A 20103-nucleotide genomic window follows, 5' to 3' on the forward strand; every position below is an offset into this window, starting at 1 on the left:
TGACTGCCCGGTCTCAGTCACTTCAAAAGGTGGCAACCCTATTGACCACCTATTGGGAAGGCTTGGGTTGAAAATTGGCCGACCCGCTGAGGGTAGGGTAGCCACCTGGCCGGTAAAAATGATGATTGATCCCAATGTTATTAATAGGAAAAAGATAAATATATAGGAAGGCCGGTATGTTTTTTCTGAAAACATGGCAACCCTGAGGGTACACTGAGGCTTAGTACACTCTTCCTCTAATCCCAAAGATTCTGTGTCTTGGTACCAGAGGTGTGCACATAAGTAGGGCCTAGAGTGCAGGGTCAGACTGGTGGGTGCAGGGCCCACCGAGGCTGCCACCCCAAGGGCCCCCAACAGGGACTGCCGCCACCTGCCCTCCCCCAAGCACATGTAAATGAAATCTACTTTCAGCAGGTTGGGAGAAGGAGATCAGTGGCCTGGGGGAGTGTTGGCTGGGTTTGGTCTGGTAAAAATCCCAGTGGGCCCCGATGGCCCAGCTAGAGTGAGAAGATGAGGCTACGGGCAGGGGCAGAACTTCAGGGGGAGCAGGGGGTGCGCGTCCCGCGCCAGGGCCCGCCCCCCTCCAGTTACATTACTGGGCAGTGGTGATCCTGGTCATTTTGCTGCCTGAGGTGGCCTTCCTTTTGCCACCTCCCTCCCCAAGGCACTCGCCTTTTCACGCCCGAGGGGGTCGGGTCCACGTTGCTAGTGCAGAGAGCGCAATTGCTAGAAGAGCCGAATTTATGTGTTGAAAAACAGAAATGTGGTTCTTAAAGTTACCAGGAGCAGAATTTTTGCCACCCCTGGTAACTAGGGGGGCGCTGCTGCCTGAGACGAGCACCCCTGGGTATGGGTCTGGTATGGGTAGGGTTGCCATCTTTTCTGGAAAAAAAATTGCCTTGCTATTTTCTTGCTGTTTTTCCCTGTTAATAACATTGGGATCAAGCATCATTTTTACAGACCAGGCCAGTAAAATACCGGCAAGGTGGTAACCCTAGGTGTGGGTCCTACAATGCCAACATTGTGCAGGTTACGGTCAGGTGTGAGCTGAGTTTTTGTAGGTGAGGATCGGGAGTGGGTTGAGTTTTTCCTGACACATCACTAGAGTGTATGGCCACTAGTACAGTGTTTATCCATGCATTCTAATCTGATCAGCTGGATACTGAGGAGTCGGGAGGATAACGCTATTATGGATCAGTCATCTAGTCATGGAAACTAGCCACAGGCACAACACACAAGGGAAGCATTTGCACAAACACATGAAATGTTCTATATCAGGGTAATGTCACCAAGCAGCTCCCATCCATTAGTCACTACTCTGTAACGTCAATGTAACCTAAGTGTATCCTAGAAACATAGCAAACATTAAATATCGGTCTCTGCAGCAGATACAGGCTGAGAGCCAAGGACACGCCACAACAACACTCAACCCCGACCTCATCTGCCCACAAGGTAAAAACATAAAAAAGCGGCACAACGATTGGATGAACAAAAAATCCAAAATGCAACTAGCGCACACTCTATCTCCTTACAATGATTGCTTGAATCAGCTCAAAAATGTTGTTTAAGATGCCGGCTTATACCAACTCTCTCCCGCATGCTCAGAACGCATTTTGAAGCAAACACTTAAGCCCCACATGACCGTATTTTACGGCCCCTTATCTTGATTGGTCAACCAACAAGCACCCGGAAGTGTGTTGCTGCCATGGTTACAGGCGTGCTCATTCTGTAACTGTGCGCTAGGCCTAGGGAGTCGTCAGCAATCGAATCTTGCGGAACGAGAAGCGGCTGAGCTGACTGTGGGATTATCGGAGATCGGTAAGCGTGCCTAATAACTACGTGCTCGTGTGTTCATTCTAACGGGAACAGTAGGAGGGGAGTTCCTCCAGGTCCCATAGCATTACAGTTAGTATGTCACTAGGTGACTGTAACTCCAAACAAAAACTAACTAGCTATAACATTTACTCCATAAGCACTAACCTTACAGCTGCACTTAATGTTACTTGAGGCTGCAGTCACATCCAAGAGCTGGTTGCTAAATGGGTTGGCTCAGTCCCAGTAAGGATCACATTTTCTGTTTTTTTTTTAGTATATTTTGGCAGCACGGGATCAGTGAGGTCATCAGTAGTCGTCTCCTGACTTGGATTTTGACCCTGGTTCGTTCTGTTCACTGCTAAATGGTTTCCCATGTGAGTTTGTGTGGGATTCCTCCTGCACTTGTGTGATTGTAAAAAAGTACCTTAGATTGTAGGTCCCACTGGGGAAGGGACTGGGGTGATGTGAATGATAAAGAAATCTCTGTTGAGGGCTCCAGTGAATTTATTTGTTTCTTCTTAGTTATTTTATTTGTGCGTTTCTCAACCTAACATTGTTTTTCCTCAGCTGCAAATAACACCCGCATGCTGGCAGTCACTGACAGTGCTCATCTGCTTTTCCAGCGTGAGTCACCAGTCTGCAAAGCGCTTCTGACAAACGGCGCCGTTACGTTGTTTCCAGCAAAGTATAGAGTTTGGTTCAAGAAGCACACTGATAAACCTTTTATTTCTCAAAAATGACAAGGTCAAATAATTGTTTATAAAGCTTTAGGCTGAGCTTCCAGGACCATCAAAAACAACAATGAAGCATTCACCTTGAACTGAACCCAGAAAAGGAGAGAGAAGGTTTTAATGTAAGATCAGGACCTTGCCTCAATCAGTGTTCTTTACAGTGGTGGTGGATAATGGCCTGCTGTAGAATGTGTGCTGCCATATGTAATTGGAATGTTGCTTAGAATTACATTCCCTTTTATTATGCTAAATAAATAACATAACCCCCAAACAGTTGTTTTGAGTTGAGTTCCCCCTTAAAGGGGTTGTTCACCTTCCAAACACTTTTTTCAGTTCAGTTGTTTGTCAGAAATAAAGCCTTTTTTACAATTGCTTTCCATTTTTTATTTTTTACCATTTTCTCAAAAGTAAAGTTTAATGTTCCTGTTTCTGGTGTTTGTCTGGCAGCTCAGTAATTCGTGTGCCGGCTTTAGAATGTGAAAAATGAAACTTTACACTATTACAAAAACGATCACACATAGAAAGTCATTGAAAAAAGTCATTATTTCTGGTGAACAACCCCTTTAAAATCAGAACATTATATTTTTTCCTGTACAGAAAGTTTCGCTTTTACAGCACAGCAGAGAGCAGAAGCACATTTTACACTAGTAAATGCCCATTGGTGCCACAACATTGGCTTAAATAGATTTAAAAAGGCTTTCCACTGTCCATCCAGTCATTTTGCTACCTCCTTGGTGCCAATCCCACAGTTTGGAAATCTTAGCCATACATGCCCAGATTTGTTCTGGCAGTTTGGATAATTTTCACTATACTGACTGTCTGGGTTTGTGTAACAGTTTGGGGTCCATTTAAACAGATTTTCCTACAAACCAAGTGGATGAAGGTTTTGATGTTGCTATGATCACGAACAATAAAAAAGTGACCATATGTTGAGGCCTGGATCTGTGGGCATGTCCAAGGGTATCATGCTGCCCACTGGCTGCATCTGATCTGTGGACTGGGTGGGAGATTTTCATAGTTGTTTGAATCTCCCGCCTGCCCAGGGGTCTGTGACTATGACAATACCCTGATTGGGAGGCACTAATCCCAAAAAATACAATCATGCAGGGAGGTGCCTTTTTTTTTTTTTTGCATAGGCCAAACCTTTATTTAATCCACTCTCAGATCTAGCAACATGTGAACTACACGCAGGATGACAATCAAAGGAATGCTAAATACAGTTGTGAAGAACCCAATATAGCCGAGAAGTTTCCCAGTGAGATTTCCATTTTAAGCAGCCTATATAGAGATTATTTATTATATAGTGAATAAAGTAACCGCTCTTGTAAAATATAAGGATATTATAAGTTATTGAGGAGTTCCTTGACCATTTATACAGGTCATGGAACTCCGAGGTGACTTCTACTATACTCATATTTTTCAATAGGGAGTACTGTATATATTATAATCCAAAAGTTTGTGAGTCGTGTGACAGAAATGACATCGCTAAGCTCTGATTATAAGCGATGACATCACCATTTATAAGCATATAATATACAGGAAATTCATGACTTGTGTATTGTATATAATATTTATTCCTATAATATAGGAAACACGTTAAAATAAAGCTGGGAACGTTACTACATAGATGATGTCGTATTATTATTTGGCGGAGGTCCTGCTGAAGCCTCAATAAAGAAGTAGCTAACCTTAAAGTAGTAGTTTTTTTAAAATAGTTTTTAAAATTATTTTCATCCTCTGCTTCTTTCCAGCTTTCAAATAGGTGTCACTTACCCCGGCAGGCTACAGTGTTGTTATTGTTACTTTGTTGTGCTTATTTATGCCCTCTGCTGTTCATTTTTCAGTCTCTTATTTAAAGGGTTGTTTTTTCCCTTAAAGGAACAGTTCAGTGTCAAAATAAAAACTGTGTAAATAGATAGACTGTGCAAAATAAAAAAAAAATGTTTCTAATATAGTTAGTTAGCAAAAAATTTAATGTATAAAGGCTGAAGTGACTGGATGTCTAACATAACAGCCAGAACACTACTTCCTGCTTTTCAGCTCCATAACTCTTAGCTAGTCAGCAACTTGAAGGGGGGCCACATGGGACAGTTATGTTCAGTGAGTTTGCAATTGATCCTCAGCATTCAGCTCAGATTCAAAAGTAACAGATATGACCCATGTGGCCTCCCCTCAAGTCACTGATTGGTTACTGCCTGGTAACCAGTCAGTGTAAACCAAGAGAGCTGAAAAGCAGGAAGTAGTGTTCTACTAGTGTTATGTTAGACATCCAGTCACTCCAGCTTTATGCATTACATTTAAGGCTAACTATATTAGAAAGATTTTTTTATTTTGCACAGCCTATCTATTTACCCAGTTTTTAATTTTACACTGAACAATTCCTTTAAGTTAACTTTTAGAATTTTATAGAATGGCCAGTTCTAGGCAAATCTTCAATTTGTCATCATTATTTATTTTCTCTAATTTTTTTTAATTATTTGCCTTCTTCTACTGACTCTTTCCAGCTTTCAAATGGGGGTCAATGACCCCATCTAAAAATACAAATGCTCTGTAAGCCTATTTATTGTTATTGCTACTTTTTAATTACTCATCTTTATATTAAGGCCCTCTCTTATTCATATTCCAGGCTATTATTCAAATCAATGCATGGTTGCTAGGGTAATTTGGACCCTAGCAACCAGATTCTGAAACTTCAAATTGGAGAATTGCTGAATAAGAAGCTAAATTACGCAAAAAACAAAAATAAAAAAAATTAAAACTGTCTCAGAATATAATTTTCCATACCATACTAAAAAGTTAATTTAAAGGCGAACAACCCCTTCAAACCACTGACCAGGGAGCTCTTGTACAAAAAGCCAATTCATTCAAAAACCACAAAAAATAAAAATGAAGACAAATTGCAAATAATACTATCTCTTTATAGAAGAATCCATTATGCAGCCTCTCTACGAGAGAGAAAGCATTGTGGCAGCTTTTGCAGATTATTTATATGAAAACAAATCCGCAGGCATTTAAGTTGTATATTCATGACCTCTATACCAAACACTTTTAACTCTTAAATCAAGTGGCAGCAGCACAGCCTCTATTAAAGTAACAGTAACGCCAAACACAAAAGTGTTTTAAAGTAATTAAAATTTAATGTACTGTAATTTATACATATAATGTGTTGTGTAGCCAAGGAGACAGCTATTCTATCAGAGAAGTGCACATACATAGCTGATAGCAGAAGCTTTGTAGAATAAAATGAGTTTAGGCTAGGGCCACACAGAGGCCAAAACAGCTAGCCAATATTTTCCAATTTGGCTAGAATTCAAAACTTATTTGGTGCACATCTCAAATTGGAGAGGAGTGCACAGTTACCCCTGTGTGTCTCATTAACGACTGCCATACTTTCATGGTAACACAGCATTCTCATATTTGTTTAGACCTAGCTGCTGTATCATTTTATGTGAACTGGCAGATGAAACTTAATAGAGTTACCTAGAACTACCGTATAATCAAATGATATAGGATTGTGTGTCAGGATAACAAGCAGATTATTCAGAACAAAGACCAGAAGAGAGAACATAAAAGGCGTCCTTATTAAATCTACCAAAAGTAATAATGTTGCTTTCCATCAGAAGACCGGAATTCTCACCTGATACATATTTTGCATAGCCATTTCATACCAATGTATCGGTCTATGAAAGGACCTTATGGGAATACAAATTCTGCTCTTCTTTATGTCTGTGTTTGTTTTCTGGAATAAAAGCTTATTTTCCTCTAGACCCAGAGGTTACTTAGCAATCAAGTAACATCAAATGTTTCTCCTAGGTCCCCTGCTACATGACAAGCAGTGTGAAAATGGGGGATATACTGGCTTATGAAGCAGATTTACTTGGGTTAGTTAAAGAGGTAAGTGGTCATTTATGTATCGGCTTTATGTCATATATAACTGTAAATAATGGTACAACAGCCCAAATTCCCACAATGGATAAAATGAAATCACAAGATTGATTTTACAATCAATATTATATTGTTATATAATCAATATGATGTAAAGCTGGCCCTAATAAGCAAACTAAGAACATTTATATTTCATAAACCCGTAACCCTATTTCCTATGATTTCAGTGTAGCTATCCTAGAGATTTTGAGCTGGGCTGTTCTCCCATTATCCGCAGTTAGAGCTGCCCCATGATTGCCTGTCACTTCATCTATCTCTCAAGAACAGCGTTCTATCCCTTCAGTATGTCCTGCCTTCTTTTTGTGAATTGTACGCAAGTCTGTCTATTGATACAGGGGAAGCCAGGATCTTCTTGCACCTTCAAACTGGCGGTAATTCCAAGGAAGATTTCCAAGGAGATCACTGAGATAATACAGAGCACAACCATTGAACAATCAGTATATACTCCCACATGGCCCTGTGAGCAGAACATTCCCTTTTGTAGAACATGTAAAGACGAATTTCATTCAGGCCACCCAGAGTTCTCTTTCTTTCTCATTGGGCTCCTCTTTGAGTGGAACCCAGTTGTGGAAACTATCTATCCCCTAGAACCTGCACATTCCCTTTCTAGGTAACAATGCCACTGGGGACCTAGCCCCTCTAATACTCTTTGGTGGAGCCCCCAAAACTGCTCAGCTAAATAGTCTCGAGCCTGATTCTTTCCTAGACAAGAGGTAGCTGCCCACTCACTAAATCCACACTCTTGAATACCTTCCACCTGGCAAAAAGGTGGATCACCAAACGGGTAGATGGTCTGCTCAGAAATTTCCTATGGGCGGGGGGGCATCCACGTATAGCATTCAAGACACTTTGTGCCCCCATAACAGGAGGTGGTTTAGCCCTACCGGACCTCAAATTGTACTTTCTGGCTAGTCAACTGGTCTTCGCACATTGGTGGCTGAATCCAAAACTGGATAACCAAGCTGTGGTTTTAGAGGCAGCGGCAGTAGGCTCCTTTGAAGGTCTGGCTCGGTCACTATACAGGGGGCCGTCCCTGTACTATACCGCTACGTTGCCTATGCTAACTGTGGCTCGGGCGTACCAAAAAGCACTGCAGATGGTAAAGACTGACCCTTTATCCTGGTCCATTTGGACCCCCTTATGGGGCAATAGTAATTTACCCCAATTTCAACTTGTCCCAGAGGTTAGTTGTTGGGCCAAATATGGTATCAGGGTTCTGGGGGATATTGTGACAGGGGGAGAACTTAAACCGTTCCCTAATCTAAAACAAGAGTACAATCTCCCTTCCAACATGATATTCCGCTACTTACAACTTAAGCATGCATTCTTAACACAATTCCCTATTAGGCCACTACCGACTGTGGAAACAACGCTAGAGAAGTACCTACTCAAGGCAGGGCTGCGGAAACCATTCTCTATGTGCTACACTCTACTATTGATTGCGGGCACTAACCCCTTAGATAAAATTAGACGCAAGTGGGAAAGGGACATTCCTGAATTGGATGAGGAAATGTGGAGGGATGCGCTGAAACAAGTGCCTGACATTGCAATTTCAATGAGGGATAGATTTATCCAAATAAAGTTTCTAAATAGAGTGTACTATACCCCATATAGACTGGCTAAGATGTTCCCCAATGCCCTGGATGTTTGCCCCAAATGCGGTAACGCAACAGGAACGTATCTCCATGTCTTCTGGGAATGCCCAGAGATCCAGCAGTTCTGGGGTGCTGTAACGCTATACCTGGCGACAGCTCTGGATCTCCCGGGCATATGTTCTCCTCTTACGTGTCTACTGGGTATTGTAACAGAAGGTACTATGAGTAAATACCAAAGACTGTGCTATTTACAATCACTGTATTATGCCAAAAAGGCGATCTTGCTGCAGTGGAAGTCGATGTCTGCTCCCACCCTTACCTTCTGGAAACAGTTAATCGATGACTCTCTCTCAAAGCTAAAGTTGATTTACATTACGGGGGATGTCCTAAAAAGTTTGATGAGATTTGGGGAACTTGGGTTTCAGCCCAAGCTTAACAATGTGATTTATATGTAACTGTATTGTATTACAAGTGTAATTGTTTTGACCTGAACGATGTACTTTGTGACATTGTCCGCTCTCAACGACCCTTGAGACTCCGCTTCTTCTCTTTCTTCTCTTCTCTCTCCCTTTTTCTCTCCTCTCTTTCCCTTTTTTCTTGTTAAAATTACGAATAAATAAAATCTTTCAAAAAAAAAAAAAAAACCGGGGTTCACAATGAACCACATTCAAATGGGAGCAAAATAAGCATCCAAAACATTCCTGGGGTACTAAATAAGGGCTGTGATTGGCCATATGGTAGCCCCTTTGTGGACTGTCAGCCTACAGCTTTGTTTGGTAGTACACCTGTTTTTATGCAAACAAAACTTGCCTCTAAGCCTGGAATTCAAAAATAAGCACCTGCTTTGAGGCCATTGAGAGTAACATCCAAAGGGTTGGTGAGCAACATGTTGCTCGCTAGCCACTGTTGGGGATCACAGCCTTAGAAGCACATGGCTTATCAATCTATATCTCTGCACATTAAACTAGGGAAAACTAGGGGTCATGCTTTGAGCCTGGAAGAGGAGCATTACTCCCTCCATAAACTAAGGGGTCTATTAGCAGCCAAACTTTAGTGGATTGCACTATAGATGGGGATCTACCCCCTACACTTATATTTGTGATGATTTTATTGTAAGTCCTATAAGAACATCTGTAGGTTTTTTCAATTTCTCTAACCTAGAAGTATGGTTTTTATAAAATCACTGAAACCGTTACTGTTGTGCTTCACTGTTTTGTTTAAGAACTGTAAGTTTTTGTATAATATATTTTAATGAGTGTATATTATTTCATTTTTCATTAAACGTCTTTATTCTGAATAGAAAGTTGTATTTATTTTCCCTCAATAATGTGCATGTTTTAACTTGTCAGGGCCCTAGAAGTTTTGCTTGAATTGCTTGTAATTTTTTTCCTAAATACAGTAATGAATTACATGGGCAGACCTCAGGATACACTGGGCAAATGCTAACTGTATGCAGGGGCATGTAAAATGGAGGGAGAGAGGAGTAAACTGAGCATTCTCAAGCCCTAGCCTTGGACCTTTATGCTGAAAACAGGAAGTCTGATACAGAAGACCATGTAAACACAATAGAAGGAAAGAAATGCTTTGTTTCTTTTGACATTGTTTTTTTGAGAGAGGTTTACTGGAGTATTTGTATAGACCTTTCTGATAAAGCTTACTTAATTTTAGCCATTCCTTCTCCTTTAAGGCATATCCTAACATACAATACATTATAAAGCTGGCTGAGACGGGATCATACAAGTGCAGATATAGGTGGGCAACTTAATCAAGTGAGCTTACTCAGTGACCATCTCTGGGTGGCATGGTCCTCTAAAACATGCAAATAAGTTGCATAACTGCAGTGCTGAGGATTGTTTTGCATTAGGAGACAGCGATTTGCTAGGCCTGGATGACACTGTTTATGAAACAATCTTTTTATAAAAGTGTTATTTATATTTAAAATATAAACTATTGACTGGTAGCAGTCAATATTTTATATTTTAAATATAATTATTTTATGAGATTAAATTATAAAGCTGAAATACTGAGGTTACACTGTCCTTAAATGCTGGGGCCACTGTGTAATTAAATTCTGAAGCCTTAAACCTGGAAAAATAAAAAGTGGTAAGAATAAACGGTTGTTAAAGTTTTGTTTTTTTTTTTTTCCTTCAAATATGTTTCACATAAGTAAGTAACCTGAAAAAATGCTAAAGCTACTTTGCCTTTATTTTTAGTTTCTGAACTTTGGGGAATTTCAGGAGACCTTAGAATGTTTTTCTAAGGAGTGCAAAATAAAGGGAAAACTACTTCCAAGGACTTCTGGATCATCACTGCGGGAATCAAAGACACTATTAATACAGGTACCAATGCAAATTTCAGGGCTGAAAAAGTTGATTTTAATTTAGGATTACAATTTATAATATAAGGATTTTTCAGGCTATGAATAAATCTGCTGCAGTTCAAAAATCAATGCATTTTCCCCCTGAATTAACGTTTTTCACCTCTAAAACTTTTAGTACGGTCTTGATTATTATTTTTGTATGGTTTTTGAATTATTAGCATTCCTGCTTTGCCTATTTCCAAATTGCAGCTGAATATGCTATCTTCAGAATTGAAGGTGCTTATTTTAAAAATGAATAACACTAAAACTTAGCGCTAGGATTACTTAGCCTTAAAGGAACAGTTCAGTGTAAAAATAAAAACTGGGTAAATCGATTTGAGTTTGTGCAAATGTTTAATGTTTAAAGGCTGGAGTGACTGGATGTCTAACATAACAGAACAGAATTTCCTGCTTTTCAACTCTCTAACTCTGAGTTAGTCAGCGATTTTAAGGGGGACCACATGGGACATAACTGTTCAGTGAGTTTGCAATTGATCCTCAGCATGCAGGTCAGATTTAATAGCAACAGACCCGTATGGCCTCCCCTCGAGTCACTGTTTGGTTACTGCCTGGAAACCAAGAGAGCTGCAAAGCAGGAAGTAGTATTCTGGCTGTTATGTTACACATCCAGTCACTCCAGCATTTATACGTTACATTTTTGACTAACTATATTAGAAACATGTTTTATTTTGCACAGCCTATCTATTTACCCAGTTTTTATTTTTACACTGAACAATTCCTTTAAGGTTCAGCGGTTAAATAATGTAAAATGTTGCGTAACTTGCTGTTCAACATGGCATAGAAGGTCTTGGATTGCCCAATACAAATGTAAAATCTTTAGCATGTGAGTGGAGTGTGAAGTATGCAATCTCTCTGACATCATTTTATGCTTCTAAAAATCATAATGGATTACGTACACTCAGGCGCGTTTGTCTATTTTCATTAGAGAATGTTGCATCGATCATGCCAATGCTGAAAGGGTTAGAGTGAGTGTCCCGGTCGGCACCCTAAATTCAGAACCAATGCTAAGCACCCTGTTCTCAGCTCTTGCTTCCGCCTTTAACAGCCGCCTTTCACCTCGGGAGGAGCCCTCGGCTAATCGGATGCCGCCAGGTCTTATTAAGAGAGGTGCCAAGCAAAGGGTTCTGAACAAGCAAAGGGGCACGACGGTAAAGCAGAAATCTTTTGGGCAGAAAGTCGCAGTACAAGACATAGGCAGAAAGCGAAGTCAGACAGGCCGGGTCTGGGCAGGCAGAATACGAGCGGAGTCAGGCAGGCAAGGGTCAAACCAGGAGATCAATCAGAAGGGTTACGGATACAGGAGAGTCGATTACCAGGCAGGGTCAGGATTCCAAAAGTCAGGATAGTCAGAACAGGCAAGGGTCACAACAGGTATTCAAATAACAGACAGGATACGAATCAGAAGCATCAGGAACTTGCTAGAGGTAAACCAATAACGGGCAAAGAACTGCAGCCCAAGTGCGCCTTTTAAACCTTTTCAAACTTCGTGCCATTGCATTATATAATGGCCTTAGCAATCCCTGTGACAGGTTCCTAGAGACTTTGATCTCTGACAAACCGTGCAAGAATTAACAATTTTTGACATCTTGTTTAAATGAAGGCCACCACACATTACAGGACAATAAAGACACAGTTTTGGAAATACCAGGATGTCCCTTCATTTTTGAATTATGAGCCTCACCCAGAACCTGTTCCCTTCGGTTCTCAGGTACAAATAACCTCCCAGGGGGAGTATCTACAGGAGTAGAAGATTGAACAGAAGACAATAGTGTGGCAAGGTCTGATCCCAGAGCTGCCATAATCAATTCACCCAGAATGATGGGAACACACTCACTAGGTTCAGACAGGTTAGACTCAAAACTCCTAGAGAGTGCATCTGCCTTAGCGTTTTTGGAACCAGGCCTGTATGTGAGAGAGAAATTAAACCGAGTAAAAAATAAAGCCCATCTAGCCTGCCTTGGATTCAACCATTTAGCAGACTAGATGTATAACAGGTTTTTGTGGTCCGTAAAGACCGTTATAGAATGTTTAGCCCCCTCCAACAAGTGTTGCCATTCCTCAAAGGCCTATTTGATAGCCAACAAATCTCTATTACCAATGTCATCATTGGCTTCGGCAGGTGAAATTCCTAGAGAAGAATGCACATGGGTGTACCTTGTTGGTTATCGGATGCCTTTGAGAAAGGACCGCCCCTGCCCCAACCTCTGAGGCATCAACCTCTTCAATAAAAGGCAGAGAAGTATCAGGGTGACGGAGAATGGGAGCGAACACAAATTCTTTCTTGAGAAAGAATTTGGTTAGATCCGTAATTGGAGACACCACCAAAGAAAAGTTTTTAATAAATTGACGATAATAATTAGCAAAATCTAAGAACCTTTGGGTTGCACGTAAAGAAAGAGGCTGAGCCCAGTCCAATATGGCCTTAACCTTCCCATGATCCATTTCAAGACCCTTGCCTGAGATATTGAACCCCAAAAATTGGACAGGTGAAAACTCAAAGGTGCATTTATCAAGCTTCGCTAATAAATTATTCTTCCTTAACCTGAGCAACACCTCCCGGATATGTTTTTGATGGTCACCCAAGTTAGATGAAAAAATTAGAATATCGTCAAGATACACCACTACGATTAACCCCAACAGGTCCCGGAAGATATCGTTGACAAATTCCTGGAACACTGCGGGAGTGTTACAAAGGCCGAATGGCATGACTAAATATTCGTAGTGGCCATCCCTGTTGTTAAAGGCCGTTTTCCACTCATCCCCCTTCCCTGATAAGAATGAGGTTATATGCAACTCTAAGGTCTAGTTTGGAATAGATAGTAGCATTCTTGACCTGATCAAATAATTCAGAAATCAACGGAAAGGGATAGCGGTTTTTGATGGTAATTTTGTTAAGGACCCTATAATCGATACATGGCCAAAGACCTCCATCCTTCTTGCCCACGAAAAAGAACCCAGCACCAGCAGGGGAACTAGAGGGACTAATGAAACCTCTTTCGAGGTTTTCTTTGATATAATCTTTCATTGCTTGGGCTTCAGGCAAAGAAAGAGGATAAGTTCTCCCCCTAGGGGGAGTAGACCCAGGAATGAGGTCAATTGGGCAGTCATAACGCCTATGTGGGGGTAAAGTTTCTGCGGCTTTTTTTTAGAAAATATGTCAGAGAAATCAGCATAAGCCGCGGGTAAACCCTCTAGGGAAGTGACTGCCACTAATTGAGGAACACTTATGCAAGAGCCCTTACATTTTTGACCCCATTGAAGAATCTCCCCAGTTACCCAGTTAATATGTGGGTTATGTACCTGTAACCAAGGTAAACCTAAAATTAGAGGCGAAGAAGAAGAACCCTCGATAACATAGAAGGATAACTTTTCAAAGTTCCAGTTCTTAGTGCTCATGGACAAGGCCACAGTTTTCCTTGTTACTAGACCTGACCCCAAAGGGCTTTTGTCAACGGCTTGGATTCTCATGGGAGGAATTAGAGTAATATTAAACCTTACTGCGAAGTCAGCTAGGCAAGGGTCAAACCAGGAGATCAATCAGAAGGGTTACGGATACAGGAGAGTCGATTACCAGGCAGGGTCAGGATTCCAGAAGTCTGGATAGTCAGAACAGGCAAGGGTCACAACAGGTATTCAAATAACAGACAGGATACGAATCAGAAGCACCAGGAACTTGCTAGAGGCAAACCTATAACGGGCAAAGAACTGCAGCGCCACTTCCATCTTTGTTTATTGTATCTTTTTTTCTTATCTTTGATAGCCCAATACAACTTCTAAGGGCACACAGCGTATTAAATGCTTCAACCTGCCTGTGGATTTTTTTTTTTTGTATATTCTTTATTTTGCATTTTTCTGATTACAAAGATATGGGTTTACATAAAACAAGTCAAGTTAAAGCCTTATGTAACATATATCTACGTAACATGAATCATAAACATAACCAACAAAACACAGGAATGGGGCATATATATAGTCCCAAATTGTTGAGTCAGGTGTCTATTGACCAATCATATTAATGCTTTCTAAGGACCCAAATCAGCATAACATCATATCTTAACCAGGATCAGCATATCTGTGGGTTCTGGCAAATGCCAGACGGGCTGCTATAAGGTGCCACAGAAAGTCAGTATTTAGTGGGCTGGTGTGGGCTGATTGGGCCTCTGTGTACCTGAAATGCCAAGGCCTATTTTGATTCTCAGTCCAGACCCGGTTACCCATGCTGACAAAAGCTGCTTGTTTCTCATGTATAAAGGATACCATCTCCTCCATCCGCATAATGTGATCCATCTCAGTAACCCATTCATCAAGGGTTGGTGGTTCTAATGATTTACAGTGCTGTGGGATTACTGACTGCTGCCCCTAGACAAACACCTACTAGTGAATTTTTGTATTTGAAGAGTGGTCCTGGGAGCATGAACAGAAGGCCTATCAATGGGTCTTTTGCTTTTTACAATACCACCAAATATGTAGCATAGTACCAATTTCCTCACTACAACGCCAGCACATAGCTGATGTATTCTGATACATTTTGTGTAACACCTCAGGTTGTCTATAGATTATTTTAAAGTTAGTTTCTTGTGTTTTACAGGCCAAGGAGAATTTGTGTGTGAGGAAAAAGCAGGTATTCCATTGCTCTTCCATGTATGTGGTAATTAGTTCCCTCTCCCACTTACATATATACCCATGGCAGAAGCTTCTATCTTGGTTTCCATTCATTTATAATGAGCTGAGGTTAAATGTTCAACAGGAGGTTTAGTTATACAGAAATTCTCAAAGGTTGCATATGGTAGCGTTCGGAGTGGCCTTAATTGAAGGGGAGCGAAGCCAATGTTTGAGTTGTTCTAGATTGTTTTAGATTGTTCAAAAAGGCTCGTTCTTTACCTGGACAAATCTCTGCTAAGGGGACCAAAGCATTAAAAGCTTGGAGACGCATAAAGTGTTCATTGGGACTCTTATGCAAGAATAGACCTTTTCTCAACCCAGGGGGGGGTAGGTGGGGGTCCCAATTATCTGAGTACAAGTTCTTCTGCGTGAAATGAGAGATGTAATCTCCTGAGAAATTTTTCCGCTAATCAAAGGGTCTCTCTACATATCATTGGCAATAGAGAGGGAGCAAGTCTCTGTGCTGAGGGTAGTCACCATAGAGCCTGGATGGGTTTATTGAGTAAAGCTTGTTTATGTTTCCATTTCTTTGAGCTACAATAGTTAAACCATTCTACTACCCTGCCCAGTGTAGTGGCTCTAGGGTAATGCTTAAAATCAGGAAGACCCAATCCACCTTGTGCCTTGCAATGAAATAAGGTTTTTTTTTTAATTTAGAATGGGTCTTCCATTAGCCCAAATGAAAGAATGTATAGCTGTCTGTCATAGGTCAAAAAATTGTCAGGCAGGTTCTACAGGGACGGTATGTAACAAGTATAGGACCCTTGGTAATACGTTCATTTTAATTATGTTGATTTGGCCAAACCAGGAGATATTGGGTAATTGCAATTTGTGTAGGTCCTGAGCTATTTTTTTTTGTGAGGGTCAGATGGTTTAGCTTAGGTAACTGGGTCAGTTTTGAGGGTTTATGGTTCCCCAAATATTTTATGTGCTCAATTTAAATGGATGGGCGAAAGTGGGCGTCCCTGCCTTGTACCATTATTTATTTTTACCGGTTGACGACCTTAATTCTGACCCGTGGGTTTGGTATAAGTCCATTATTCTGCAGAGCTTCTTTGGGCCCAGACCTACTTGCATGAGAGATTCTCTCAGGAAGACCCAGTTTACCCTATCGAAGGCCTTCTCAGCGTCCATCAACAGGGCCATCATGGGAATCCCTCTGTGATGCACATGATCTATGAGTGATATTACTTTCAGAGTATTGTCTTTTGCTTCTCTACAATGGATAAATCCTACCTGGTCCTGATCAATTATTTTAGGAAGGAAGATTTTCAATCTGTCTATTCTGTGGATTTTAATGTGGCGGAGAGAAGAGCATTTGCTCTAATCAGCGGCTGCATTAAGATCAGCTTGTGGAGAGGAGCGGTTAATACGCTACACTCCCTAAGGTTAATGCCACATGGGACAGTTTATTGACCTGCGTATAAGTTCAAGCTGAGAAACAGCCCCTCTGCTCCTGTCTCATGTGTCTGCACCTGGAGTGACTGCATTGTCCCCAGTTCAGACACACAGAGAGGATTTCATCACTGAAGCGCCAAACTCCGCTCAGTGTTTCTGCATATGGCCAGAAGCAGTGACTTTAGGTGCAGACACACAATGGAGCTGATGCCCGAGAGTCAACCTTAAGAATTGGCAAGCTATACAATCGCCAAACAAGTGAGTCTTTACCCAATTTAGCCAAATTGGGCTGTTGTAATCGTTTGGCCCCCTGGCCAACCAGTTAAACCATCCAAGTTTGCAGGCCCAAAAGAGGAAGAGTTTGCTGTAGTGACATAACTACTGGGATTGCACCTGGGCCCACACCCCCTTGGGGCCCACTGGAGATGTGATTGCTAGGGATTCAGCTGGTTATCTGGACTGTCCAGTATTGGGGGGGGGGGATTATTCGGTTGCAATGGTAGGTTGCCTGGCTGAATAGGGGTCTGGTTCAGTTGGTCTTAATTTTTTATGTTTTAGATTTTATCCCTTTTTAGCTTTCAAATGGGGGCTCCCTGACCCTGGAAGCCAGACAAAAATTAAAGATCTGATCAATTTTATATTTCAGGTATAGAATTCGTTATCCGGAAACCCGTTACCCAGAAAGCTCCGGATTACAAAAAGGCCGTCTCCCATAGACTCCATTTTATCCAAATAATCCAAATTTTTTAAAAAAAGATATCCTTTTTGTCTGTAAAAATAAAACAGTAGCTTGTACTTGATCCAAACTAATATATAATTAATCCTTATTGAAAGCAAACCCAGTCTATTGGGTTTATTTAATGTTTACAGGATTTTATAGTAGGCTTAAGGCATGAAGATCCAAAAGTTTTATTTTTTAATTTTTTGGCCGTTTTCGGTCGAAGTAAAATCGTTCGATCGATCGTAGAAATCGTTCGATCGATCGTAGAAATCGTTTAGATCGAATGATTTTCAAAAAAAACAAAAAACTTCGACTTTCTAAAACAGTGGTCCCCAACCAGTAGCTCGTGAGCAACATGTTGCTCTCCAGCCTCTTGGATGTTGCTCCCAGTGGCCTCAAAGCAGGTACTAATTTTTGAGTTCCTAGCTTGGAGGCAAGTTTTGGTTGTATAAAAACCAAATGTACTGCCAAACAGAACCTCAATGTAGGGTGACAATCCTACTAAATGGCCAATCACAGCACTTATTTGGCACCCCAAGAACATTTTTCATGCTAGTGTTGCTCCCCAACTCCTTTTACTTCTGAATGTTGCTCACGGGTTCAAAAGGTTGGGGATCCCTGTTCTAAAACGTAGCCAAATTTTGGCTCTAGGTTCTAGGAGGACCCCATAGGCTAACATAGCAATTCGGCAGGTTTAAAGTGGCGAAGTGTTGAAGTCGCAGTTTTTTAAAGAGACAGTACTTCGATTTTCGAATATTCGAAGTATTTTCTATTCGAACCAAAGTCGAATTTGGCCTATTCGATGGTCGAAGTACCGAAAAATACTTCGAAATTCAACGTTTTTTAATTCGAAAATTCACTTCGACCCTTAGTAGATGTGCCCCTAAATGTTAATTTAATGGGCATGTAACAAGACCTTATAAAATTAAACTGAAATAAAAACTTCAAGGCATCAGGAGCATAATACAAAAATAACCAAAAATTTAAGTGGTTGTTCACCTTTAAATGAACTTTTAGTATGATGTACAGAATGATATTCAGAGATAATATGCAATGGGCTTTAATTTTTGTTATTATTTGTGGATTTTGAGTTATTTAAATTTTTATTCTGCAGCTCTTCGTTTTGCAATTTCAGCAATCTGGTTGCTGGGGTCCAAATTACCTTAGCAACCACACATTGATTTGAATAAGAGACTGGAATATGAATAGGAGAGGGCCTAGATAGAAAGATGAGTAATAAAATGTAGCATCAACAGTAAATTTGTAGCCTTACAGAGTAGTGGTGTGCGGGTCGAGTAAGTCTCGACCCGCACCCGACCGTAACCTGCCTCGGCCAGTCATTTCCCCCCCCCACACAGGCCCGAGTCTATAATTTTAGGGACTGGAGGCCAGCAGTGCTAGGTCTCGGACGGGGAGAGCAGGAGAAGAGCTCAACTCGGACACACCCAGGAGCCAACCTGTATCCACCCGACCCGAGGGTTTCAGAAAGGCCCGCACATCACTATTACAGAGCATTTGTTTTTATATGGGGTCAGTGACCCCCCCCATCTGAAAGCTGGAAAGAGTCACAAGAAAAAAGTAAATAATTCAAACACTAAAAAATGAAACTGAAGTTGCTTAGAATTAGCTGTGCTATAACAAACAACTAAAGTTCACTAAAATGAAAAACCCATTTAAGAACCGGAAAAGAAATTACAATCCATTTATCATTTTACTAAGGGCATCGTTGGATTTAATGAGCTCAACAGAGAAGCCTAGTGGTGAGTATTAGATTCAGGAGATTCTGTCTTTGTTTGGTAAAGGCTGACACCACCCAAAATGAAACAAATGCTACTAGTGGCCTAATTACAAAATAGTAAATTTGTAGCCTTTCAAGTTGGTGGCTGTGCTTCATTTCTTCTCTGGTCATTTGAGTGTTTAGTTAGAAACATTGCAGCAGTAAGCCTATTCCCTAAACCCTTGTACTGTTTGCAGGATGCCCCATTTTTCTATTGTTATTTACCGATGATGTACCTAAATGTATTTTATGGGTATAGGATCCCTTATCTGGAAACCTTTCTAGCTTTCAGATGGGGGTCACTGACCACAGCAGCCAGAAACTATTGCTCTGTAAAGCTACAATTCTGTTGTTATTGTTACTTTTTATTACTTATCTTTCTGTTCAGAGCCTCTCACCTTCATATTCCAGTCTCTCGCTCAAACCACTGGCTGTTTACTAGGGTAAACTGGACTCTAGCAACCAGATAGCTGCTGCTGAAATTCCATACTGGAGGTCTGCTGAACAAAAAGCTACAAAATAAAAAAAACACTTAGAATATGAATGTCTACATCATACTAAGGGTTCCATTTATTAACAATCAAATTTAGGTTTTTCCACGAATCTTTAAAAATTTGTGGTTTTCTTCGTTTTTTAAAAGCTGTAAAAATTTGAGATTTATTAAGGGGCAGATTTATTAAGGGTAGGGCTACACGGACGATTTTGGAGCGATCCGACGCACTGCGCAAAAACGCAGGCGTCAAATTGGATGTGACAGAAATAAGGTAAGTAATGGAAATGTCGGATGAAGTCGCAGCGTTGATCCGATGCGACACGGATGCTGGTGCAGCGCTGCAACACCATCCGATAATGCGTTCACTTACCTTATTTCCGTTGCATCCAATTTGACACCTTCGTTTTTGTGCAGCGCGTTGGATCGCTCCAAAATCGTCCTTGTAGTCCTACCCTTAGGGTCCAATATTAAATCTGAATTTTCAAGTTTCAAAATTCACACATTCAAATTTTAATCCCTCTTTTCGAATGTAAATTTATTTTATCACACCTCAACTAGAGTCCTGCGCGGGTCCATTTTTTGGGAC

The 20103-nt window shown here is 40.9% G+C and overlaps 1 protein-coding gene across 5 annotated transcripts in view; it reads left to right on the top strand.

The window, feature by feature from the left end:
* The first annotated feature begins 1576 nt into the window (after positions 1–1576).
* Positions 1577–20103, top strand: part of armc9.L (armadillo repeat containing 9 L homeolog) — a 76239-nt gene continuing 57712 nt past the window's right edge. The window contains exons 1-5 of one of the 5 annotated variants that reach the window (XM_018241338.2): positions 1581–1818; positions 2090–2189; positions 2383–2668; positions 6360–6440; positions 10300–10425. In XM_018241338.2, coding sequence (XP_018096827.1) covers positions 6372–6440; positions 10300–10425 — 195 coding nt within the window. In that variant the 5' untranslated portion in view covers positions 1581–1818; positions 2090–2189; positions 2383–2668; positions 6360–6371. 5 annotated transcript variants of the gene reach the window in all.

Source organism: Xenopus laevis, chromosome 5L (genome assembly GCF_017654675.1).
Source record: "Xenopus laevis strain J_2021 chromosome 5L, Xenopus_laevis_v10.1, whole genome shotgun sequence".
Lineage (NCBI taxonomy): Eukaryota > Metazoa > Chordata > Amphibia > Anura > Pipidae > Xenopus > Xenopus laevis.